Source organism: Urocitellus parryii, chromosome 3, assembly GCF_045843805.1.
Source record: "Urocitellus parryii isolate mUroPar1 chromosome 3, mUroPar1.hap1, whole genome shotgun sequence".
NCBI classification, from domain to species: Eukaryota; Metazoa; Chordata; class Mammalia; order Rodentia; family Sciuridae; genus Urocitellus; species Urocitellus parryii.
This window is the reverse complement of record NC_135533.1, coordinates 176,545,359-176,570,920: the sequence shown is the minus strand read 5'-3', so window position 1 is coordinate 176,570,920 and position 25,562 is coordinate 176,545,359. Positions and strand designations below refer to the sequence as shown.

Sequence of the window (25,562 nt, the reverse complement as noted above, 5' to 3'; positions counted from 1 at the left end):
TCTAAAGAATAAAAACTAGAATCTTAAGGGAAAAAAATATCTAAAAAAAAATCTCATGTAACCAAGATAAGCATTTGAATCCATGAACCAAATGTTAGCACCATGGGCTGTAAGAGCAGAGGAAAGCTGGGAGACCATCCAGCCCACAACTCCCATTTGATGAGTGAAGACTCTATGTGCTACTGGCTCTCAACTAAGCTTGCTTCTGTTTCAGGGCCTTTTCTCAGAGCTCCACCTGCCTCTTGCACTTTACTCCTAAGAGATCCCTTCAGGGTCTTTCTTGGGATCTTTATATTCTTGTTTTCTACTTATTTTTAAAGAGATATGTTAGGATCCTGTATTTGTAGCAGATTAGAAACAGCTACCTTTATTTTTAGTGGTGGAACTCTGCTAAAACTGTAATACAAAAATAGTGAAATCATGGCAGAAAATATACCAAAAAATTAATTCTAATACCTGAGAAAGTATAACAGTCTGGAGCCATCTAGTGTCAGAAAAAATGCCTTAACCCAAGCCCCATTCGTGTCATAAAAGGGATCCCAGGGCTACATCAGTGTTCAGCACTTAGTGTTGACAGTAAAAGGAGGAATATTGTCAGTACAAGACCTTTAATTTTGTTCTGTCTACTCTGTTTAAGATTACATTTGAAATTATTAAAAATTTTACATATTGGCATTTAAGTTGGAACACTAAAGTTAAATAGACTTTATTCCCCAGTGATGCAAATTAATGAATGTATTAATACTCACATATGGGCATGCTTATCTGTATTCATCCATGGCTTATACGATGTTATCTGTCTTTTCTATATGTCTTTGCCTATATGAAACATTAGACTTGATATAATTAGTATTTACACTTTTTGTTAGCACATTCAGTTTACCTTACATGAGATTATCTCATTTAAAATTGCACTGTTTTCTTTTAATGTAGAGCTGTCACACATGATTTAAAGAAAAGGGGACTTTGAATCATGTTATAGATGTATTTAATGCCAGGAGATGTGCCCACTTCCAGAATGGAAATGAATGTTATTTTATATATGGAAATGAATGTTATTTTGTATATTTCTTAATTGTACATTTTATTGTTCTAAACAAATATGATTTCAATATTGCTTTGATAACAAGCTTTAGTCAGTTGTAATTCTAACTGATGGCAGGCAAATGAGTCAGAGAATCTGTTAATGCTGTAGCTTAAATTTTCTGAGGAACCAAGCCAAATGATTATAGAAATATAAAGTTGTGTCTCTAAGGAAATGTCAAGTATTAATATCACCGTAAGTGAGAAAGGAAGTGCATGGAGATGGAACAATTGGTGAAAACTAATCCCCAGTTATGAAGAGAAAACAGAGCACTTAAATAAAGTATTTGGAACACGAGTATCACTGGGGCATTTTGTAACTGATCCCTGTCCTGAAAGAAACTGGCTTTATTTTAACTCTTCCATATTTTTACTTATGGTTCATTCTTCTCATGTCATTCTACCAAAAAAGCTTATCTGCCTTCATATTAAATACAAATAAGTATTCCTGCTAATTCTCCTCCCTGCATAAAGGTTTGAATAAAATAAAGGATAAAAAGACAGTTTATAGAAGTACAAAAGTGTACTTGGATGTTGCTCCTGACTTCACTCCTGGAGAACCTTAGACTACAATGGAAGCCCTCTGTTTCCTCATCCTGAAACAAGGTTTGGACTGATTCCTAGGTGTCCCCCAGCTCTAAAAATCTGTGGTTCTTTTAGTAAAAAAATGTATTTGTTAACTCTACAATGAAAAATACTTCAATATTAATTCTTTATGCTGATAAGTCCCACAAATATTCTTCTATGCTGTCTCTCTGACACATCTGCAAGTGTATCACCTGAAATCAGTGAACATAGTAGCCTTCCAGGAGGCTTGTGTTAGGGTATGATTTCTGACTTTCTAGAGCAAAGTTGTCTACTCAGTGCCCTTGAGAGAAGATAATTTAGTGTACTTTCCTGGAAATTTTGAAAATTGTTTTGAAAAATTATTGTTTATAAAGATGAAAATGGTTTTGTTTTTCATAAGTTAACAAATATTTGTGTTTATAGGGGGGACAGTTGTGTTTGTAATCCAAATTCACACATGTTGTTTGAAATGCATTATGTAATACATGTATGTGTTGTGATCGAATAGTGAGGAAGGAAGAGTTAGCACAGATGTTCTCCATAATTTTATTAATGATATTTATGTTAAAATGAGTTTTCAACCTCTACATATAGATCAATAGATGATCTAGAATTAGCCAACTAAATCTCCTCCAAGTATACAGAAAGCAGACCTACCATTGTTCAGTGAATTTAGAATTAACTATATTATGAAAATTCAGGACCTGACCATTTCCACTAGAAGCTGTTTGCCACAGTTTCAGGTATATTCTTTTTTAGAAATTTTATTTCAGTTATAGGGGAATGTAAATGTGTGTACTGTTAATTACTTGGTGATGATAATATAATTACAACCCAACAATTTCCAGATGAATTGACCATGTTATAAATCATAATTGCAGCAAGAAGCCAGTGACGCTGAGGGCATGTTACTTAATTCAAAATTTGATTTTTTTTTACCTACTGTATATATTTTATATAAAAGCTGAAGGAGAAGCAAGTCCATTAATCATAAATTATCATACATGGAAAATATATGCCTTTTTAAAAGTCTCTGTTGCTCATTAATCTCAAAATACCATAGGTGATGATATATCCAGAGGAGCATTCTGTTGACAGTGACTGTGCTCCTTATTGAACTTTGTTATCCAGGAAGGAAATCAAAGAACCACAGAGTCTTCCTTCTAAATATTAGTGAACCTTAGGTTCTTCACAGAATTTTCTGTTGGTGCTCCCTTTCCTTTCTTTTGTGTGTTCTTAAAATGCACTCTTTTTTTCTTTTCCTTCCTCTTTCCTTTGTCTGTATTTGTACTTGGTTTTTTGAATTTGAGCACTACTTTATTTTAAGCATTTACTACAGGTCCAATTTGTAAATGAAATCTTGCCTATAATTATATCAAGTGAAGGGTATGCAGTTCACAGATTTATTTTTAAACATTGACATTTGTAAGTACATGTGGCAACTCTTTTCATTACCTAATATGAAGTTAGAACTTATTTAGACTTTATCACTGAAGAAGTTGTTTTCAAGTTAAGTTAAAAATAAATTTTGTCTGATATAGAAAAAAATCAATTTCAAAAAAAAGGTCTGTGAATAAATGACATATAAACTTTCAGATTCAAAGTTTTTTAAAAAAAAAAAGAATGTATAAATAATCGCAATGAACTCTGCTTAGCAAAATCTTTTGATTGTGAAAGTTTCCTGTATTATAGTCTATTATAATAGACTTGTTCACTTTTCTTTTGGGAAATACAAACAAAAACTTATTAGGAAACACTCTTTTAAAAATTTGTTTCCTGTCGGGCATGGTGACACATGCCTGTAATTCCAACAATTTGGGAGCTAAGGCAGGAGGATCCAGAGTTCAAAGCCAGCCTCAGCAACTTAATGAGGCCTGAGCAATTCAGCGAGACCCTGTCTCTAAATAAAATATTTTTCTTAGAAAGGACCGGTGATGTGGCTCAATGGTTAAGTGCCCCTGGGTTCAATCCCTGGTACCAAAACAAAACAAAAAAATGTATTTCCTTAAACTGGGCATGGTTGGTGCACACCCTGATTCCAGGTACTCTGGAAGCTGATGCAGGAGGGTTCTGAATTCAGGACCTCTCTGGGCAACTTAGTTAAATCCTGTCTCAAGATAAAAATAAAAAACACTGGAATGAATCTCAGTGAAAAAGCACTCTTGGATTTAGTCCCTAGTACTATTTTTTCCTTGAAAATATTTTATATTAATTTTTCTAAGCTTGTGCTATATTTTTAGTAATTGATAAAATATTACAACATTGAGTATGAAAGAAAAGTTTCTTATTTCTTCTCTATGGAATCTAATTATTTTTTCTTATGAAATCCAGGCGATATAGTTACAGGAAGCGATGCTCAGGTTTCTGTTCCTGTCCAGACTCTAACTGACCTCCAAGGTACAGTTACCATAGCAACTTTTTGTGTGTGTCTGTCTGTCTCTGTCTCTCTCTCTCTCTTTCTCTCTCCCTCCCTTTCTCTATCTCTCTCTCTCCCTTCCTCCCCCTACACTATTATCATTCCCTACTCCAAAACTCAATTTTTCCTCTTGTCCACAGTTCGTTCATGTTTATCGGTCCACTATCATTGTTTAACCACTGAGTGGCACTGTTGTGTAGAACAAAAGTCCCCTTTCCTGTCCCATAGCTTGTTGATGTTGAAACAGACTCTGATGTGAGTTTTCTATTGAAGTGTACTCAAGCCTCTTTATTTGAAAAATATGATTCCATCTGTATGTTTTGGTTATTTTAACATTATACTTTGTAGAGAAGCTGATATCAAGGTGCTCTTATTGCTGCAAAGGTACTTGGTGACAGTATTTGACATACTAGTTTTGAGATGTTCTATGATTAGCCTGAGATACTTATATTTTACATAAAAGAATTACAACGTGTTTTTGTAAATGTTTTTAAGTATAGCCTTTATATAATGAATTGTATTAACACAAAATATGGTATGGCAAATTTTTTATATACACTACTTAGCCACAGTTTAACATAAAAAAAGAACATTTGCCATCATATCCATTTGTGCAATATGAAGAAAAAACAGTTGAAGAAATAAATGAAATTGGTAATCCCATTTTCAGCACTTCCTGTGAGATTTTAAAACATAAAAATATTTAAAGTTGCTGCATTAATCTTTTATTATGTAGTCTTGTAGATGAAATATGTCATAGAGAGGGTTTCTTTGTTAAGTGGATACCTATACTAACTAAAAGAATCTTCCCTTCAAATTCAGACTAAGATAATAGCAATACAGTATTAATAGTTTTATGTTTTGCTTAATTTAAAACATTCACATGAAATAGTCATGCTAATAGTATTAAAATACTGTTCTGGTAGTGATATGTCCTCATAATAGTCATTTTAATAAATTAACAGCAAAGAATGGATTGGGATTAAGAAATAATTGATGTATTGGCTTGGATTTAAAAAAAAACTATACTGTGGCAATAAAATAGTATGCTTTCACTTCTATATATAGTTCTCTGATTGACAGATAGTTTCTGGCTGTATTTTGGTAATTGAACCAGATGACCTTTAAGAGCTAGCTCAGGGATTCCATGAAGAGCTGTTGACTCTTCTTGGTGTCTGCTAAAGTGAATTTTTTTTATAATGTAAAATTTTTTATTTATATGACAGCAGAATGCATTACAAGTTTTATTACAAATATACAGCACTATTTTTGATATATCTTGGTGTATATATAGTATATTCACACCAATTCATGTCTTCATACATGTACTTTGGATAGTAATGTCCATCACATTCCACCATCATTAATTACTCCATGCCCCCTCCCTTCCCCTCAAACGCCTCTGCCCTATCTAGAGTTCATCTATTCTTCCCATGCTTCTGCTCCTATCCCATTATGAATCAACCTCCTTATATCGGAGAAAACATTCAGCATTTGGTTTTTTGGGATTGGCTATCTGCTACTAGGTTACTAGCATGGACAGTAGAAAAGAGAGATAATGTCCATATGATTTATCTTTAGCCTTGTCAATTATGGTTCTTGGGTAGATATTAAATTGATCATCTGATATGGAGAAAATTCACAGGAGTTAAATTCATTTCCTAAAATTAAATTCTGAACCCCCAAAGACAACTTTTTTATCACGTGTTTTATTATCCCACAGTTAATTGCTACAGAGAAGGTTTTTGGTTTCTCTACAAGATGTGGGCTTTGAAGTCAGTTTATACCTGTGGACAGAGGAAGCTGAGGGTTGGCTTGCTTATTCTGATTTCTGCTTCTATGCTATTGTTCATTTCATTTTTTCCTGCAGACCAGAGCCACATGAGCAATATTATGTTTTAAAAACAATATATTGAAGAAGAATGTTATATCATTTTGTTCAAATAACTTGTGTTATATAAGTAGAATCATTTCATGCATATATCCAACAAGTATTTTCTAAGTACCTACTACATGCCAAGCTCTGTTTTCATTAGCCCCTTGGCTTCCTACAGCTTCAACCAGCTGTCTTGGGCTATTACCTTTGCTTTAGATGACCCCTGTTAAGCCTACAGGCAAAAACCATCTCTTTTTTGCTGAATACCTTATTCAGAATCCCCTCTGCCTGCACACTCTGACAGAGATCATATCAGCATGATAGGGACAATTCCAGCTACTTTATGAGTCCCAAATAAAGAGTTCTCAGTCTGTGATGATGAGTGACAGAACTGAGTGAGGTGACACCCATCCTGATTTGGATGCATATTTCCTTATGCTCAATATACTTCCTGAAGAGTGCCAAAAAGTGAGAGGAAATAGAAACCAAAACAGTTTATGGCCCCAACAAAAATCAACTATCTATACTGAATAGCATCAATAATATTAGAAGTTGGAAAATTTCATCAGGAATGCCAAACCTGTTACATAGTCCCTTATGTGTAGAGTAGATACTTTTTTTACTATAATTTCAGGGAAATTTAGCCTAAATAATAGGCTTTCCCAAACTGTCTTTTTTCAAAGTAATAAAATAAATTTGAAGAAATAAGTATCAATACTTAACAGAGGTTCTTTGATTGTAGTCTTTTTTTTTTCTTTTTTTTTTTTTTTTTTTTTTTTGGCAGGGTGGGGGGTAGTTTACCAGGGATTGAACTCAGGGCACTTGACCACTGAGCCACATCTCTAGCCCTATTTTGTGTTTTACTAGAGACAGGGTCTCACTGAGTTGCTTAGTACCTTCCTAAATTGCTGAGGCTGGCTTTGAACTTTCGATCCTCTGGCCTCTGCCTCACAAGCCACTGGGATTACAAGCATGCACCATCACGCCTGGTCTGATTATAGTCTTAATGAAATTTGATATTGGGACCTTTGCCTTTTAATATACAATGGTTATTGGGTTATAATTTTTTAGGGAAAAAGTGTGAAGTGAGATTTCACAGTGTAGGTCAATAAGTAATTTTTAGAAAAGTATTGGAAAATTTCATTTTATATCCTGAAATGTAAGTTATAGTTTTACACACACACACACACACACACACACACACACACACGTGACCATGACAGAATTTGTTTGATACTTAACTACTTGGGGTTTTATTAAAATTAGTTTAAATTTCTTAAGTAATTACCATAGCAATGTTATGTTTTTAAAAATAATTTTGAATTTATACTTATATGTATGTATTTATGTTATGGGTGTGATGCACAGAGAGGTATCAATATTGTTCTTGTCACATTGTTTTTTAATACAAAAAACGGGGGAAGGGTTGGGGTTGTGGGTCAGTGGTAGAGCACTCACCTAGAGCGTGGGAGGCGCTGGGTTTGATCCTCAGCATCAGATAAAAATAACTAAATAAAATAAAAGTATTGTGTCCAACTACAACTAAAAAAATGTGGGAGGTCGGGGGGTCAGTCTCCCTCTTCAGGTAACCACTGTTGATATTCTTAAGGTAAAACTAAAAATGCATACAACATTAAGTAAGCCCAATTAATTGAAGATATTAAAGAAGGGGAAGGGCCCTCCACTTTCTCCTCTTTCTGCCAGCCCACTTCCCCAAGGGTAACCATTGCTAAGTTTCTTATGATTCCTTCCAGTGGGGGGCGGTGACTGAAATTGAGGAGTAACATGGGAGTCACATTAATTTGGTAAGAGCTCACTTGCCTGAATATGACTTCCTCTTTGATAAGATCTCACTTGCCTGAATATGACTTCCCCTTTGGAGTATCAAGATAAAATGTAATAGAAATGTTCCAATATAGATAATAAGCAGAAATTTGATAGGACAAGAAAAGGGAGGCCAAGTCAACAGGAATAGGACATAGTAAGACAAGAAAGAGACAGTTCTGTTCACAGGAGTGAAGCAAGAGAACAGCAACAGCAACAGCAACATTCCTTCTGGGGGACACTCTGCTAGCTACTCTGATAGGTATGACAAGTAATGGTCCTGAAGCAGAACGTATGGTTCCATTGTGTTTGGTATAATCACTTTAAGGCAGAGGAATGTGTTATATATAAAATGACTTCTAGGAAGCATGAATTAGCTAGAAAATGCATTTTTATGGAATATCTATTCCAAATACATGGAATAGTGAGTTGCTTTTGGACTGAGAACAAGGTCAGAATTTGGTCTGTACTTTCAAAAGTCCTCATTCCATTCTTTAATTTTAGATCATATTTGCCACAGCCCACTTGGCACTGTCCTTTCTAGGGTAGTGTAGCTTTGCCTAGATGGGTTTGAGTTTGAATCCTGGCTCCATCACTGCCTTGTCAAGCATCCTGGGAAGGTTGCTTAACCTCTTACTGGTAAAGAGGGAATAAGAGCAACTACTTAAGGTTTGTTGCGGGACCTTATTCCCAGCACTTATCCCATAATAAGGGTTCTAGGCTGCTACCTGCTTAGGTAGTAGGTGTAATGGTAGCACCATTATGTGTTTTATGTTTTCTCTGGTTTTGGGAATTAAATTATGAAGGAACCCAACCAACACCTCTGTCTTTTCTTAATTATTGTTTCTGATATTCTAAAAATACATGTTTGCTTATGAGTCCCCTTAATTTTAGAAAATATCCAAGGCAACTAAAATTTTTTTAAGATTTGTTAGATATAATTACTTACATCATTTTGGAAGAAAATGAAAAAAAAAGTTATAATAGTTCACAAAATTGAAACTTTTTCCAAGGGTAAACAAAATTTAAATGAATCTACCTGGAATTTTAGATTAACTCAGTACTTGAATTATAATGTCAAATATTGAGAGTATAGAGATTATGAGTAGAGTACGGTAGTCAAAGGAGTAATGAAGAGAATTTCCCAGAGCTGAAGGAAGATATTGGCATAGAGTTAAAAAAAAAAATCTGACAAGTAAGATAAAAGTTAAAAAGACCCTTCTCTAGGAGCTCCACAGAAAACTTATAGAACTTCAGGATGAGGAGAAGACTTAAGGTTTCCAGAGAGAACCAAAAAGAGTCTTGTTTCCAAGACAACATCAGATAGACATCAAATTTCTCTTCAGCAATGCTGAGGGCCTGGAGACATTTGAGTTTATTTCCAAAGTTTTGCAAGAAAATTGTCTTGAGCTAGAATCTTATTTTCAGCCAAACTAGCATTCAAACAGGAATATAAAGCAGACATCTTGGGGACCTGAAAGAATTCAGGTCTACCAACAAACCAAATTCCCACCTGCCCCCAGATGATTACTTTATACACATATCCCACCACTATAGATGTAAAATTGTTATTCTAACTCTTTAATTAATAAATAAATCAAAAACAAAAATTTCAAATGTTTTAGAAGTCAGTGGTAACAAGAAAACCAAAAACAAAAGTCCTGAAAGATTGAGATAAAATAATAGAGGAAATGCAATTTTTTGAAAATAAGAAAGACAGTGAAATAATTTTCAAAGTATATGATTCAGTAAAATAGAACAAGAACATCAAAATACATCTGATAAAAAAGTAAAGGGATGAGTAAGGATGAGAGATTTAACAACACTTAAAACATGTTACATCAATGAAACCAAAAGGTGATACTTTTTAAATTACAGTAACATTCAGTAAGTCTGATCAGAAATGAATGAGATAGCCAGGTGTGGTAGCATACTTTTAATCCCAACGATTTGGGAAGCTGAGGCAGAATGATTGCAAGTTTGAGGCCAGCCTGGGCAACTTAGACCTTGTCTCCAAAAAGAGAGAGAAATGTTAAAATATACAAAATCAGAATTATGATGTAATTAAAAATACAGAGGAAGGGTGTTTTATTATGAAAGTACTGCATACAACATAACAAGCTGAAAATCTGTACAGTTTTCTCTTGCTGACAAAAATTAACACAAATTTAGGTAATTTGGTAATAGATTCACTGTTTATTTAATAGAGATGTAGGTCAGAAGTCTGACAAAGGTCTCACCAGGCTAAAACCCAGGTATCAGAAGGCTCTAGAGGAGAATCTGTTCTCTGGTTTATTTGCAGTGTTGGCAGAATTCAATTTCTTCTAAGTATGCAACCCATTTCCTTGCTGACTGTCAACTGAGGACCATCTCCAGCTTCCAGAGGATGCCATGTTTCTTGGCTTGTGGCCCTTTTTCTCCATCTACAAAGCCAGTAATGCCAAGTCCGATTCTTTTCATGGTTGAGCTGTCTCCTGTTTCTTCTTCAGTACATCTCTTTGAGTTATTCTTCTGTCCTTATTCTCCCTTTTTATGGATTCATGGATTAAACTGACAATCATGATAACCCAAGATTTTCTCTCCATCTCAAGATCCTGAATCAGACCTGCAAAGACTCTTGCTGTACAAAGTTACATATTCAGAGGCTTTGAAAATTAAGGGCATAAGCATTATTCTGTCATGTACGTGGCTTTTTAAAGGAAGACATGATCCAGTAAAATTGACCCTGGAAAACCTTAACAGAGGAACAGACAGAAAAATCCAAAATAAGATCATCATTGTAATGCCTTTAAAAAGTCACTAATTTCAGGAAGTTTTGTAGATATCTTACCCAAACTTCACAAGAATAGATGAATTTAGTTAAAGTAACTTAGAAAAATAAGGAATTTTTTCCTTTTGTGAAAAAGTCATGTTCTTATGATTCAAAATGCTCTGGCTTCTTAGGTTTATCTTTTGTTCTGTGGACTTTTAAAAGTAATTTGGCATTCAGAGCTGAGCAAACTTTCCTGTTAGTTTAGCTCTATCTTCCACCACCTCTAGAGGCAGTAAAACCATTGGCTTAAGGAAGAGAGGAGCAATGAGAAATTTATAAAAGAAAAAAAAATAATTTATATAAAGTACCTAAATTTTATCTCAATATTCATCTTAGGGAAAGACTTGCCTTCTTAAGCAGGACTTTAAAAACAGAAGCCATGAGAGGAAACACACACGCACACGCACGCACGCACGCACGCACGCATGCACGCACTCATTTCCAAATTTTAGAAGGAAACTCCAAACTATTTTTGAAAAGTAAAATAAGCAGAGACAATTCACATAGGGCCTTGAAACAGTCTATAAGTAATTGTAAAGGGTACCCAGCCTCACTGGTTATCTGAAAACTTCAAGCTAGCACAGTAAAGTCCCCCCTCAATCCACTTAGCCAAATAAATAAGTAGATGAATAGATAATATATAATTATATATAATTATCATGTCATGTTATATTTACACATATACACACACACATACTCACATAAAATATCATATTCAGTCTGCAAAGATGATGGACATTAAGATTTCTTAGCTGGCTTATAATTTGTCAAAATCCTAGGAGATGACAATCCAGAATCATTTAAAATGCACATATACTTAGGTATAGCATTCACACTCATATAAACTTACCTTTTAGAAATAAGCAACTGCCTAAAGATGTACCTCTCTTGCCAAGTGTGGTGACACACATATGTATAATTCCAGCAACTCAGGAAAGTAAGGCAGGAGGATTGCAAGTTCAAGGCCAGCCTGGACATCTTAGTGAGACCCTGTCTTAAAATGAAACATAAAGAATGTTGGGGATACAGCTCAGTGGTAGAGTGCCCCTGGGTTCAATCCCCAGTATTGAAAACAGACAAATTAGGATAGTCACAGATAAATAAAAGCTTAGAGCATTCATTATTAGCAAATCTGCCATAGTGAAGGAAATCCTTCAACTAAAACAACAGGATGCTAGATGTAAATTAAAATTTGCATGAAGATAAAGAATATTAATAAAAGTAACTAGGTAATTATAAAAGACAATTTTAAAAGTTTTTTACTTATCTGATATTGTTAATATCACAACACTAACCAAATTAATAAATATTTATCATAATTCTTTTCAAAATCCCAGTACTTTGGGGGCAAAATAAAAAAAAACTCATCCTAAAATTCATAGGAAATGCAAAGCATCCCCCCAAACAATCTTGAAAAAGAACAGAGATCAAGAATTCCCATATCTTGATTTCAAAATTGATTATATAATTATAGTAATCCATATCGTGTGATACTAGCATAAATGTATATGTATATAGTATAGAAATAAATGTGTATTTTTTGTGGTAAACTGGTTTTCAGCCAGGGTTCTCAAACCATCCAAACTTCAATCTGTTTTTCAAATGGTGCTGGGGAAACTGGAAATGCACACATGAAAGAACAAAGTTCCAAATACCATATACAAAAATGGACTGTAGACTTAAACGTAAGAATTATAACTAGAACTAGAAGAAAACTTAGGAGTAAATCTTCATGATCTTGGACTAGGCAGTGGTATCTTAGGTGTAAACACAAGCAAGGAAAGAAAAAAAAGCAGGTAAATGGGATTTCATCCAATTGAAACTTAGGATTCAAAGGACAATATTAACAAAGTAAAAACGCACAGAATGGGAGAATTTTTTAAAATCACATATTTGATAAGGAACTTAAACCTCAGTGATAAAGACAAATACCTCAATTTCTAAAATGGATAAAAGATTGGAATAAATATTTCTCCAAAGAACATAAGCCAGTGTCTAATAAGCACATCATTAGTAATTGGGAAATTGCAAATCAAATCACAATGAGATACTATTTCACACCCACTGGGATGGCTAAATTAAAAAGACAACTGGTAATGAGTGTTGACAAAGATGTGAAAAAGTTAGAATCCTTATACAATGCTGATGAAAATATTAAAAGGTGTAGCCAGATTTTAAAGAGTTTGGCAGTTTCTCGTAGAGTTGCCATATTGATTTAGCAGTTTCACTCCTAGGTGTCTTCCTCGGAGAAGTGATAACATAGCTCCACACAAAAACTTACATACCAATGTTCATAGCAGTACTATGCATTATAGCCAAGAAACAGATATAAGCAGTCCATCAGCTGATTAATGAATAACCAAATATGGTGTATTATTTGGCAATAAAAAGGAAAGTGAAGTCCTGATACGTGCCATTACATGAGTGAACCTCGAAAATATATGTGGTCACAGAGGGCAATATATTATATTATTCAATTTTATGACATGTTCAGAAAAGGCAAAAAAGAGATAGGAAGTAGATTAATGGTTTCCAAGGATTATGGGAAGGGGGAATAATTGCTAATGAGCATGGAGTTTAATTTTGGGGTTATGAAATTGTTCTAAAATTAGTGGTAATGGTCATGCATCTCTATACTAAAAATTATTGAAATATACACTTTTTAAAATGCAGATGTAAATCTGTTATTTCTTAAAAGGTAGCTTTCATATTTAACCTATTTGCAGTGAGAATATGTTTGTGTGTTAGTGGTATAAATTATTAGGTGGTTCCTGAGAGCTTTTTGGGGGGGGGGGTGTCGGGGGGGTGCTGGGGATTGAACTCAGAGCTTTGTGCATTCAACCGAGCTATATCCCCAGCCCTCCTGACATACTTTTTATCTCGGTGTTCTCAGACCCTAGGCTGTAGAGATTATTGCAATGAACATGTAACACAGAGAAGTTAAGGCCTGTAGCCCTGGAAGTAGGTGGGAGACATGGAGTCAGAGTAAGGAAGGGAAAAAGTGAAGGCCATGGTAGAATTTTCATATTCTAGGCTCTGACATAAGAATAAAATGCTTCTAGACAATGGGCCCTGTTCTTCCCTGTCCTTTCCTAACCCCAAAGGTCCTCCACTATCTTTGAAGGCTCAGCTCTGGTATCACTTATTAACAGTTTTGATTCTTCAGGAAGCTGCCCCTGAGATGGAGTTAGGAGTACAAAGAGTGTAATTGGGAATAAGAAAAGAGGAGAAAACAGGACTGGGCAGAGGGAGTGTCAGTCTATAATGCAGACTTACCACATGTCTCCATCAACTGGATAGGGAAATCTGCAGCTAAGGTTTCCTACCAGAAGAATTCTGTGTTGGATGGAACTGGGTGGTCCTAGCTTCCAGTCACTAGCTAGGAGCCACACTGAGAAGAGCATGGATTTGGTTCAAAATCTGAAGTAGGTCCTAGACAACCTAACAGCTAGAGGCAGTCGGCTAACTGTATTTCTTGAGGCAGCAAGTGTTTCCTTAAAGGGGACATAGTAGCACTTCCAAGTCTGTCACCTCTCTGTGTGAAATGTGTCTTGACTCTCTCCTCTCAGCCAAGGGAGAGGCAGTTGCTCTCTCCTGAGAAAGAACATTCTTTCATCATTCCTGGTTTATCATTTGTCCCCTTGTCCCTAAATTCTGAACTCTTGGTAGATAGAAACTCAGTCTGAACCCCTAGTATCTAATACAGAGGAGGCTTCCATGGGCTCCTTGAGACCAGGTACAGAAAACTAGGAGTACATAATTATTTGCCACTTTCTGTCCCTTACTTTTAAACCTCCACATTCCCGAGGGGACCTGTTTTTGTTTTGTTTTGTTTTGTTTTTTTATCATGATGAATTTTATTTTTTTAATATATTTCATTTTTATTTTGTTTTTGTTTTAATTAGTTACACATGACAGTATGATGACCTTGACATATCATACATTTGAATCAGATGGGATATAATTTCTCATTTTTCTGAGTGTACAGGTTGCAGAATCATATTGGTCATGCAGTCACATATATACACACAGTAATAGTAATGTCTGTTTCATTCTACTATCCTTCCTATCCTCCCAACCCCTCCCCTCCCATCACTTCTCTCTACCTAATCTAAGGTAACGCTATTCTTTTTTTTTTCTTTCTTTCTTTCTCACATCTTTATGCATGTGTTTTGTATAATGATGAGGGTCTTCTTCCACCATCTATGTAATTCCCCTTCTCCCTCCCTTTATTTCCCACCCCTCTTCCCTATGCAAAGGTACTCTTCTTCCCCTGCCCTTCCTCCCTACCCCATTTTGAGTCACCCAAAGGGACCCATTTGGGGTTCTAACCCCTTTTTCTCTGTGCCCTTCACATCTGTTGAGGACCTCATGGCTTAAATACAGTCTATATGTCATATGCCAGACTTTCAAATTTATCTCACTAGCTCATCCTTCTCCCCTAAAAGCCAAATTCATTCCTTACTCATAAGGAATTTCTTACTCTTTATTTTGAATATATGATTAGGTATCATAGCTCAACAGGTCTACAACTGAACTACTGATTTTATTGCTAAAACCTTCCTCTTCCATTAATAAGTAGCAACTCTACTATACTTCTTGCTTAGATCAAAAATTTGAAGTTAAACTTGCCTCCTTTCTTCCTCTTGTACCCCTAACAAATCCAGTCAGTTTTGTCCCGAATCTGAACACTTCTTTCCACCAAGCTGTGATTAGTGTTGGTACCTGAAGTAGCAAAAATTGGTTTCCCTGATTTTTGCCTTTGTCTCCCTTTCCCTTGTCTCCCCAATTCTATTCTCAACACGTCAGCCAAAATGATTCTTTTAAAATATAAGTCAAGTCATGTCACTCCTCTCCTAAATCCTACAGTGATGTTCCATGGCTTCCATTCTCATAGTAAAAGTGGTTGCATTGTCCACAAATCCACACCTATTCTGATCCCCTACTTCCTCCCAACCCTTACCTCCTATCTATCCCTGTCACTCTTAGCTTTAGCCACACTGGCCACTTTGTTGTTCCTTGCACAAAGTTCTGCCTTGGGGCCTTTGCTGTTATTTCATATGTTATACAAAGCTGGTACTTGACTTTTCTTCAAGTTTCTGTCCAGATGTCGTTGTACCTCAATTCTTAGTGACACCTTCCTTGATTGACCATTCTATTTAAAATTGCATCACCTTCCTCTAGCACTCACATCTCCTTTGATTTGTTTCTGAGAGCACTTACTACCATATAAAATTATATCTGTTTTACTAATATATTTGACCATGTCCCCTCACTTAAAAAGTAAACTCTATAAGGGGTAAGATTTTTGAAAGTTGTAGTTTCTCCTCTATTCCAGTAGCCATTAAGCATCTGACACTTACTAGGCCTTCAGTTGCTAATGGGCTAGGTCATTAATAAGTTCCTTTAATGTCCTATGAGAGTATTCCCATTGTGAAATTATGGTGGCCTTCTACACCAACCCACAATCTCAGTGGGACATACTAGAGCCATTGTTCATGTCTGTGGGAGCTCTCTGGGTCCAGGTTCTCTCAGTGAAGAAAGGCATTGCAGGGGATCACAGACACATTTATACTAACAAGGGCACAATCTAGAAAGAGCTCCTATGAACCAGACTGTCCCATTTCCTGTAGTACATAACCAGTAGTCCATATATATGTTCTGCAATCAAGAAAAGGAAAAGAGTCTCTTCTAAAAAAAACTTTGGTGAAAATTGTGTATTTTTTTAATCTTACTAATGTACAGTATAATAGGTTCTGTTTCTATAGTTAAGGAATTATTCCATTAGTGAGGAGAAAATTAATTTAACCATTGATCTATAGTTTTTCAATTTTTAAGTTTTAAAAAATATTATATGCATGAGCTGTGTAGCACAGATTACATACAGGAAACTATACTGGTACTTCATTGTTTTAAAAATGGGTAGTTATGCCAGTCACAGTGGTCCACGCCTATAATCCCAGCAGCTCTGGAGGTTGAGACAGGAGGATCTCAAGTTCAAAGCCAGCCTCAGCAAAAGTGAGGTGCTAAACTATTCAGTGAGACACCCTGCCTCTAAATAAAATACAAAATAGGGCTAAGGGTGTGTCTCAGTGATCAAGTGCCCCTGAGTTCAATCCCCAGTACCAAAAAAGAAAAATTGGCAGTTACACTGATACATAAAAATGCCATTTGAAAATTCCACAGCATCTTTATGTTGAGTTTGTGGTGTCATAATTGACCATATATCAAAAGTGGTAGATTCAATAGTTTACTGAAAGAGTCGAGTTTCATTATTGCTACTTAATTTCTTTTACAGGGCAAAATTCTAAAAACATCAGTTCATCTCCAAGCATTGAGAGTTTGCCTGGAGGAAGAGAATTCACTGGCTCCCCACCTTCATCTGCTACTAAAAAAGATTCCTTTTTTAGCAACATCTCCCGGTCCCGCTCACACAGCAAAACTATGGGCAGAAAAGAATCTGTAAGTATTTAAAGACCCTTTATTTGGTTTTTATTCTTCATTTTCCTCTAGATTGCTGCATTTACAAAAGCTCCCCTGGTGCCCATTTTTATAAAGCTCTTATAACTTTCATGAACTAAAACAAATTATTTTATCAAAAGTATCTTAGTTTTAGTAGTATAATTTAGTAATATTTTAAGGCTATGTGCTTTATTAGCGGGGGGAAAAGTAGCATTATTAAAAATGAATTTAATCTTTCCCAAATCCCTGGACTATCCTTCTGTCCTCTGCAAAATGCATTTTTGTCAAAACCCATTTTTTTCCTGAAATTTAACAAATAACATTATATCAGAGATTATGACATTTGAAATAAACCAAGCTAATTTTTCCATTTTAAGTATTTCTTAAAAACTAAAAATAATTATCTTACCATTTGTTTTTAAAAAGCTATAAACTACATTTAAGTTATAGTGTTTTGATAGTTTCTCTGTAAGATCCATTGTATACATTTCCCAATAGGACATACCTAAAGCATATCAACTGCTTTAAAAATTTTGTTTTGTAGGCAGGGGCTGGGGCTCAGCGGTAGCACACCTGCCTGGCAAGTGTGAAGCACTTGGTTGGATTCTCAGCACCACATATTAATAAATAAAATAAAGTTTTATCAACAACTAAAAAATATTTTTAAAAAATCTGGTAGTATCTGAAATCTTTATAAAATAACTTTATAAAACTTTGTTTAACCACATTTTATGGCTAGTTCAACACCTGATATACTAATATGAACTCATATGCTCACTTTAAGATGAGACATTGTAATAGTAATACAGGATCTAGCTATAATGGGAACGGACCTAAATTTGGGGGAAAAATGAACTACAAAACCTTACAGGGATGATAATTCAAAGTATATAGAATAAATAATATGGTATCTATCTATGTGATTTTCAATGTCCTTGAGTAAGATAATCAGCTTCCTGGTATTTCAACTACTACATCTGCAAATTAAATAATATATAGTTATACATTACATAATGATGGGGCTGTTCTGAGAAATACATTATTAGGCCATTCTGTTGTTCTGTGAACATCATTGAATGTACTTATATCATCTAAATAGCTATGATATCACTGACATAATCCTATGGGATCACTGGGGTTCCTCATTGACCAAAACATCATTTTGCAGCACATGACTGTACTTTGCTCTCTGAAGGGAAGAGTTCACTGCATGCTGTCTTCAGATCCCTTTTATTTAGAAACTGTAATTCTATAATTTAAAAAACAGCACAATAGAACAGTTTTGTTTAAAGATGGCACCTTTAGTGTGACCAATTTAACTCTGCTCCCTTGTAAAACTCCAGCCTAAGGAAAATAAGGGTAAAGATTAACCCTGAAAGAATAAGAAAACAAAAGAAAAGACAGCAGAAAAAAAAAAAAGTTTGTTTAAAGCAGATAGTAGTTGGTAACCAAGTACTAAGTCAGTAAGTAAAACCCAAGAAGCAAGTGCATTTAGGTTGTGAAATCCTCCAGGAACTCAGGAACTGAGAATGAGGATGAAAAGAGAACTGAAGGGATGATAATTCATGGAAGTATTTAAAGAATCCAGTTTCTTTTCCCCACTTAAGTAGAAGACCAGAAGTTTCATTTCCAGAGAAGCATAAAACAGAGCATCAGGCACCTTCCACTATGAAACTACCCTACTGGAAAAGGGGTGATGAATATACTTGAGTCCTAAAGTTTGAGGATATCACGCCACCACCCACACACACATGCACACACAGGCTCCTCCTGTTGCTTCCCTGAGCACCAATATGCTCAACTCTTCAAGCAGGAGATTGGAAGAGTTTTCTTTAGGCACACACACAGATGTGGTGTGTACAAACTGTATGTTTACATGAGAAGAGGAGAGAGCAGGAAGGTGGTGGTCAGTAGAACTAAATCTCCTTCCATAGTGGGAAAACAGTGGAGAAAAATTAAAAAGTAACAATACAAACTAACAAAAAAAAAACCCAAACAAAAAAATTTGAAAGAGGTTGCTTCTGGGAACAGGAAGTGGAAGGTAGTGTTGTGGGAACTGTCTTTCATAACAGGCCCTGTAGAACCATTTGACTCTTCATTGTTACACAGGTGACTGAGATTTAAAATAATAACTAAAAATTACAACAAAAATAGAATGCATTGGCATAATAAATTAGAAGAGCTGTCTGTATGAAGAATCATGTATGTGAAGAGCCAGAATAAAGGAATAACAAATGAGAAAGGCATATGGAGACATGTTTCATTTGCATTCTATTATATTTTTGGTAGCATATGGATTAGTCTACAACATAAATTAATTACATCTCTTGATGGTGATATTTTAACATAAAACTGAGAAGTTGAACAAAAATAGAAATAGGGTAAGTCTAACTCCCTACATAGATGTGCTGTGAACCAAGAGACAGAATGGAAGTGATCATTCAAAATTTAATGTTTCCTAACCTGTGGGGAGAAAGTAGGCAGAAATTTTTAAGAGAAAGTTCATGGTTTTTTAAGTAATACAGTAGTTTTATTATTTTATGAAATAGCGTGTGGTAGTCAGTTCTCTTTGCCATCTCTTGCTAGGATTATACCTCCTTGTCCCCTGTGATCTGTCAAAGTCATGTGACTAGTTCTGTCCAGTGAATTGTGAGTGGAAGTGATACACATGTATTGCCACTGCAAAAGCCTCCACTACACAAATTTTCTCAAGCACAAAGAGCAGAGTCTTCCTGTCAGCCCAGGAAGTACATACATGAAATATGCATGAAATATGCTTTGATTGACGTAAGATTTGATTGATGGTTATCACAGCCTAACAGTGCATAGTTGGAAAATGCTCAGGCCCACAGCTGGCAATCATTCTCCCATGGGAGTGATGAGCTACTTAACTGACATAGGAGTAGTCTCAGTGTCACCAAGCCTGATTAGGTACCCACCATCCTTGCACCCACTTTGCTTTTATTTCCAGCTCAGTTTGGTGTGAAGAAGGGGTAGTGTCCTTGAAAAAGCTCAAGATCGTTTTTTATTAAGTCATTATCATCAGTTTTTCACACCAGCAACTGGTCAGAAATTGAAACAAGATACCTGGAATTAAACTATATGATGCTTTTCAGATTTCAAGATTCCATTAATCTTTTAAAGCAGTCTAGCATCAAGAGTGTTGATGTCAATTATCAAAAAGTTACAATAGCAGTTGAAAACTGGCATACAACCAAAGATAACCTAGTAATAGCTATCATCCCAAGTGTGGTGAAATCTGCTTATAAAGGTATTTTGAGAAATGATTTTCAAAATCAATACAGGTGCAACATATCCTGGATGAGCATCATGTTATGTCGAAGAACTTTTTCCCTCTTGGTATCGCCTGCATGTGTACCATGTAAAGCCCTTTTGTAATCTGCAGGCTATCTTCTTTAGATAAAGATACATCTGGCCATATGAGAGGGCCATATTTAACTAAAATTCTAAAGAGGTAACAGATTAACCCTTGTGCAGGTGTTTATAAAAGACATCATTAAACTTCTTTACTGAACTGTGAACAAAGTAGAAAGTTTTAAAAATTGGCCTCACTTCACTACCCATCATACCATGGTTTTGAAGATTGGTATTTATTCATGAAGTCAGTTTTCTTTTTGTCTTGAGGAAAAATGGAAAAATTTGATACTTTTAATATTTTATGCTTTATTTTACATGACAAGTGTCATCCAGTACTTAAGTTTCCTAGAAATGTGCTTTTTAGTTGGTCGTTTATGTATTAAATAAATTTTTAGTCATGTTCTGTGATTGTTGCTAAATTATTTTCTAATGGTATCTTTGCTATGGTTAAAAGATAGGGAAGATAATGAATATAAGGAAAACTCTAAAAGTGACTTATGTGAATAAATTCTAATATTTTTTAAAAAGGATTATATTTTTTTAGTTCCTGAAGAACTGCAAGACATTTTGCTATGTTTATGATAATTATATATCAATCTCCAAAAACCTGAAAATATCCATGATTCAGAATTCTCGAGAAAGGACAGAAAAATCAAAAGCTTCCTGAGCTAGATATCCCTACCTAAGACAGGATGCATAATGATAAACCCACCACCAAGGGTTCATAGTGCTTCTGAGGGGCTCACCCCTTGTGTTTATAACCCCTGCATTCACACCTCTTTGCCCCTTAGTAGTCTGAACATACACCATGGTCATACTAATAGGACTTAATCTTATAATATTCTTTGGTCTATTCTTTATCATGACAGAATAACAAAAAGTATCAGGTGAATGAAAAGAAAGTGGATTCTTATTTACCTATGGAAGTAGAGACAACTTGAACATTACCTAATCTACTTCTGGCCTTATTTTAGAAACTGTAATTTAAAACATTATATCTGTATAAGGAATATAAGATAAAATGCTTATAGTGAAACTGGAGAAGGGGGAGTTAAGTAATTAAACTAAATTTTTTTAAAAAACTCATTTACTGAAGAGACATGGTTATGAGCAGTAAAGATACACACACACCCTTTCTAGAGACAGTATTTGGGAAATCCTCATGAGGCTTATTTTCTCATCCCATGGGCAGAATTAAATTCCATGCCCACTCCTAAGCCAACCTCTGTTTAAGGGGAAAGGTTAAGAGAAACCCATGACTGTGTGTGTGAAAAGGCTGTAGGCAGATATGATAAGGCAGCCAACAACTTAGTAGGCAATTAACTGACAGAATAATCTATCTTATCCTCCCCTGAAACATTTGCTTTTTCAAAGAGCCAGTTTTGTTGTAATAAGTTATGTTTTAGCAGTGGATTTTCAGGCCACTTGAGTTAAATTGGTGGTTGGAAAAGAATGGAACAGAGTGCCTTTCCCAGGACACCAGAATTTTCCTAGTTACCTGATTTTCTTTCAAGTCAGTGATGTATATACTACCCAGGAACACATGGGAAGTTTCAATCACAGTGGATTTTTTTATGGACTTCTGGGTGGAATTGAATGCTGGCCTCTAGAATTTGTCTTGTTATATAGGATCTTTTAATACTTAAAGCTACATTGGTAATCTCTCATCATTTATTCAATAATGTTAATGATAACTGGATTAAAATACAGTATTGTTTGCAGCACATTCCCACTTACCAAGTTAACTGAAATGAACAGATATAAGTTCAGAAATCTGTTTTTCTAGCTGCTTTTAAATATCATGAGAGAAATTTTAATCTAATCCCAATTTATGATAGCTAGTCATTTAAACCTTGTGCATGGTCTGCTGATGAATCAGCTTAAGGTCAGGGAGGGTAGACCTTGTATCTTTGTGGGAGAGTTCCATCTCCATCTAGTCACCTCACCTAGCTCATGTAAAATAACATGAACAGCAAAGGGAACATCATCAAAAGCTCTCAGTTTTCCACAGTTTATAGCATGACATTTCAATTTAGCTTTTATAAACATTTTTTTACAACCAACCTTTTTGCTTCTTTATGCTTCAGTAAATTCATTTTAAACCAAAACCTCCGAGGAGCCCATGAAAGCAGAATCCCAGGCAGTGGAGTACTGCGCCTTCACTGTAATGCTTTTTGTAGGACAGTGCCCTTTGAAGCAAATGAGACACCCATCCTTCTCATGCTGGGCCTTCTTCCTCCATCATTTGTCTTCATCTTCATCATCTCCATAAAATGCAAAGATGCCAGATTGTACCCATGCTGAACACTGCCCAGGAGGCATAGCGGATGGCTTGGGGAGAACTTAAGTGAAGCAATTAGATATATTTACAATGCCTGGCCAGAAATTCCTGTGGTTTTGAATCATGCTGAATTAAATGTGTTATTGATAACATTTGTTTCCTCCAGTGACCTTTCTGAAAACTTCACATTATGTCTTCTTTCAATGCCACATTACCTTGGGGACAAGTTACTTGTGCCCTAAAATGCACATGTGTGTGGCCTAGAGGGAAATGAGAGCTTTGATTTAATCCTGTGCAGGTGGTGAAAATCAGCCAAGGCCATAGGCTAGATTGTGCCTTCTGTAATGCTGTCTCCCTGCTCCCACAATGGTATAACCACCCTCCCTACAATGTCTGCCTGCTTTCAGAACTTTAATTCCTAGCATCCCATCATTTATTCTTTTTTTTCCATTTTTTGTGTTTTATTTTTTTTATTGGTCGTTCATAACATTACATAGTTCTTAATACATCATATTACACGGTTTGATTCAAGTGGATTATGAACTCCCGCTTTTACCCCGTATACAGATTGCTGTATCACATCAGTTACCCTTCCATTGATTGACATATTGCCTTTCTAGTGTCTGATGTATTCTGCTGTCCTATTCTCTACTATCCCCCCTCCCTTCCCCTCCCCTTTTCTCTCTCTACCCCTTCTACTGTAAATCATTTCTTCCATTTGTATTATCTTGTCTTACCCCTCCTTTCCTCTTATATGACATTTTGTATAACCCTGAGGATCGCCTTCCATTTCCATGCAATTTCCCTTCTCACTCCCTTTCCCTCCCACCTCTCATCCCTGTTTAATGTAAATCTTCTTCTCAAGCTCTTCGTCCCTACCCTGTCCTTGTTTACCCATCATTTATTCTTTAAACCACCTATAATAGCTTTCTGAAGAGATTATAGTTTTAATCCAGAAGAACTCTAGGCCTGTCAAAGGACATCTAGACTTACTGAATAGTAAGGGAGGAGACGTGTATCAGCCTTCACTCTACCCCTGAAACTTTAAGACTAAGGAACTCCTTTAGGTTTCTTCCTCATAACTAAACTGAATCTTATGCCCAGAGAGTCAGTAGGAGGCTGGGCACCTTTACCAGAGCTTTCTCTCTTTCTCTGCTTTTATTTCTCCTTATTTCCTGTCCCAAGATCCATGTGATAGGAATTCATACACCTGGAAGTACTGCAGTCTGAGGGAAACCTCACACCTGATGCATGGGAGAAAGGGGCAGGTTATGGGGGCAAAACCCAGCCATGCTCTACTCACTGGGCAACATACCCTGTTCCAGGGGCCATATTTGCTTTTTTTTCCCTTCTGCACAAAGGAAATACTCCATAAGTCCTGCTATGAAAGGGAAAGATTTTCCCTAATTCCATGCTTTAGGCTAATGAATGCCTTAGGTTAGTGAAAAGGGAACTGCAGTTTGGAAAATTCATCACTTTTCTGTCTTGTGGCAGTGATGATGAAATAAATTTGGATACTAAGCAAGAAAGGAATCTTTAATCAGTCTGGCCATATTGGGAAGAGAGAGTGAGATCTAGCATTTCACCCCTGTCTTTGGAGTCCTTACAGGAGCTTTAGTTTTAAATAGAGGAAGATTGATGCAGGGAGTAATGCATAATTAACAATCCTGGTTAAACTGTCTCCTGGTTGAACGTTATTTTCCAGTCTGGTGTTGCAAGGTAGCTCCAGAGAGATCATCATTGCTCAAAGGAGCAATTTCTACCTGATGCTCGGGATGTCTGTGTCTTGGATATGTGGTCCTGGAAGGGCACGATGACTGGAGACTTCTAGGCAACACTGCAGATGTCTGATGTTATAAACGCTCACAGTCTAATGTCCTTACAAATCTGACCTCCGTCTGGAAGGGGATGAGTTGGAATAGGTTCATTTAGAGCTCATAATCTTTGAACTACCAATTTTTAGTCAACATTCCTTAAATGATTAACATGCCTATATGCAGAGCTGAACAAGGTTGTGACCCAAAGTTTTAGGTAGTAAAGGAGATAGATGGAAAATGAAGGCAGAGATGCCAAACTTCATCCTGTTTTTAGCTACCCATAGGGCATCTGCAGGCCTAAGAGTCACTGCTTTAGCAAAAGCAGCCTGAGATCCTGTTATAATGCCTCATTAATCCTTTACATAAACATGTCATTTGTTACAAATGCATCTAATTAATTTTCTTATAGTTGAGTTTGATTAGACTAGTGGATTTCACTAACATAAGCTTCACCTTGATATGGGGTGTTGGTCTGATTATAAAATGCAGTTCATCACAATTTTTTTAAATATATAGGGGAGGAAAAGAGTCTTTTTAGCCCTGACATTGTAGTATGACTAACAGATTTCTTTTTATTTATATATGACAGTGGAATGCATTACAATGGTTATTACACATATGGAGTATAATTTTTCATATCTCTGGTTGTATACAAAGTATATTCACACCAATTTGTGTCTTTATACATGTACTTTGGATAATAATGATCATCACATTCCACCATCATTTCTTCTTTCCCTTCTCCTCCAACACCTCTGCCCTATCTAGAGTTTCTCTATTCCTCCTATGCTCTTCTCCCTTTCTCACTATGAATCAGCCTCCTTATATCAAAAAAAAAAAAACATTCGGCACTTGTTTATTTGGGATTGGCTAACTTCTCTTAGCATTGTCTTTTCTAACTCCATCCATTTACCTGCAAATGCCATGATTTTATTCTCTCTCATTGCTGAGTAATATTCCACTGTGTATATATGCCACATTTTTTTTATCCATTCATCTATTGAAGGGCATCTAGGTTGGTTCCAAGTTTAGCTATTGTGAATTGT

The 25,562-nt window shown here is 35.7% G+C and overlaps 1 protein-coding gene across 5 annotated transcripts in view; it reads left to right on the top strand.

Moving 5' to 3' along the window:
* Positions 1–25,562, top strand: part of Tbc1d5 (TBC1 domain family member 5) — a 501,737-nt gene that overhangs the window by 429,241 nt on the left and 46,934 nt on the right. For 4 of the 5 annotated variants that reach the window (XM_077796237.1, XM_077796235.1, XM_077796236.1 and 1 more), the window contains 2 exons: positions 3,982–4,047; positions 16,877–17,040. In XM_077796237.1, coding sequence (XP_077652363.1) covers positions 3,982–4,047; positions 16,877–17,040 — 230 coding nt within the window. The remainder of the gene's footprint in view (positions 1–3,981; positions 4,048–16,876; positions 17,041–25,562) is intronic. The other variant, XM_077796238.1, reaches the window with a different exon arrangement.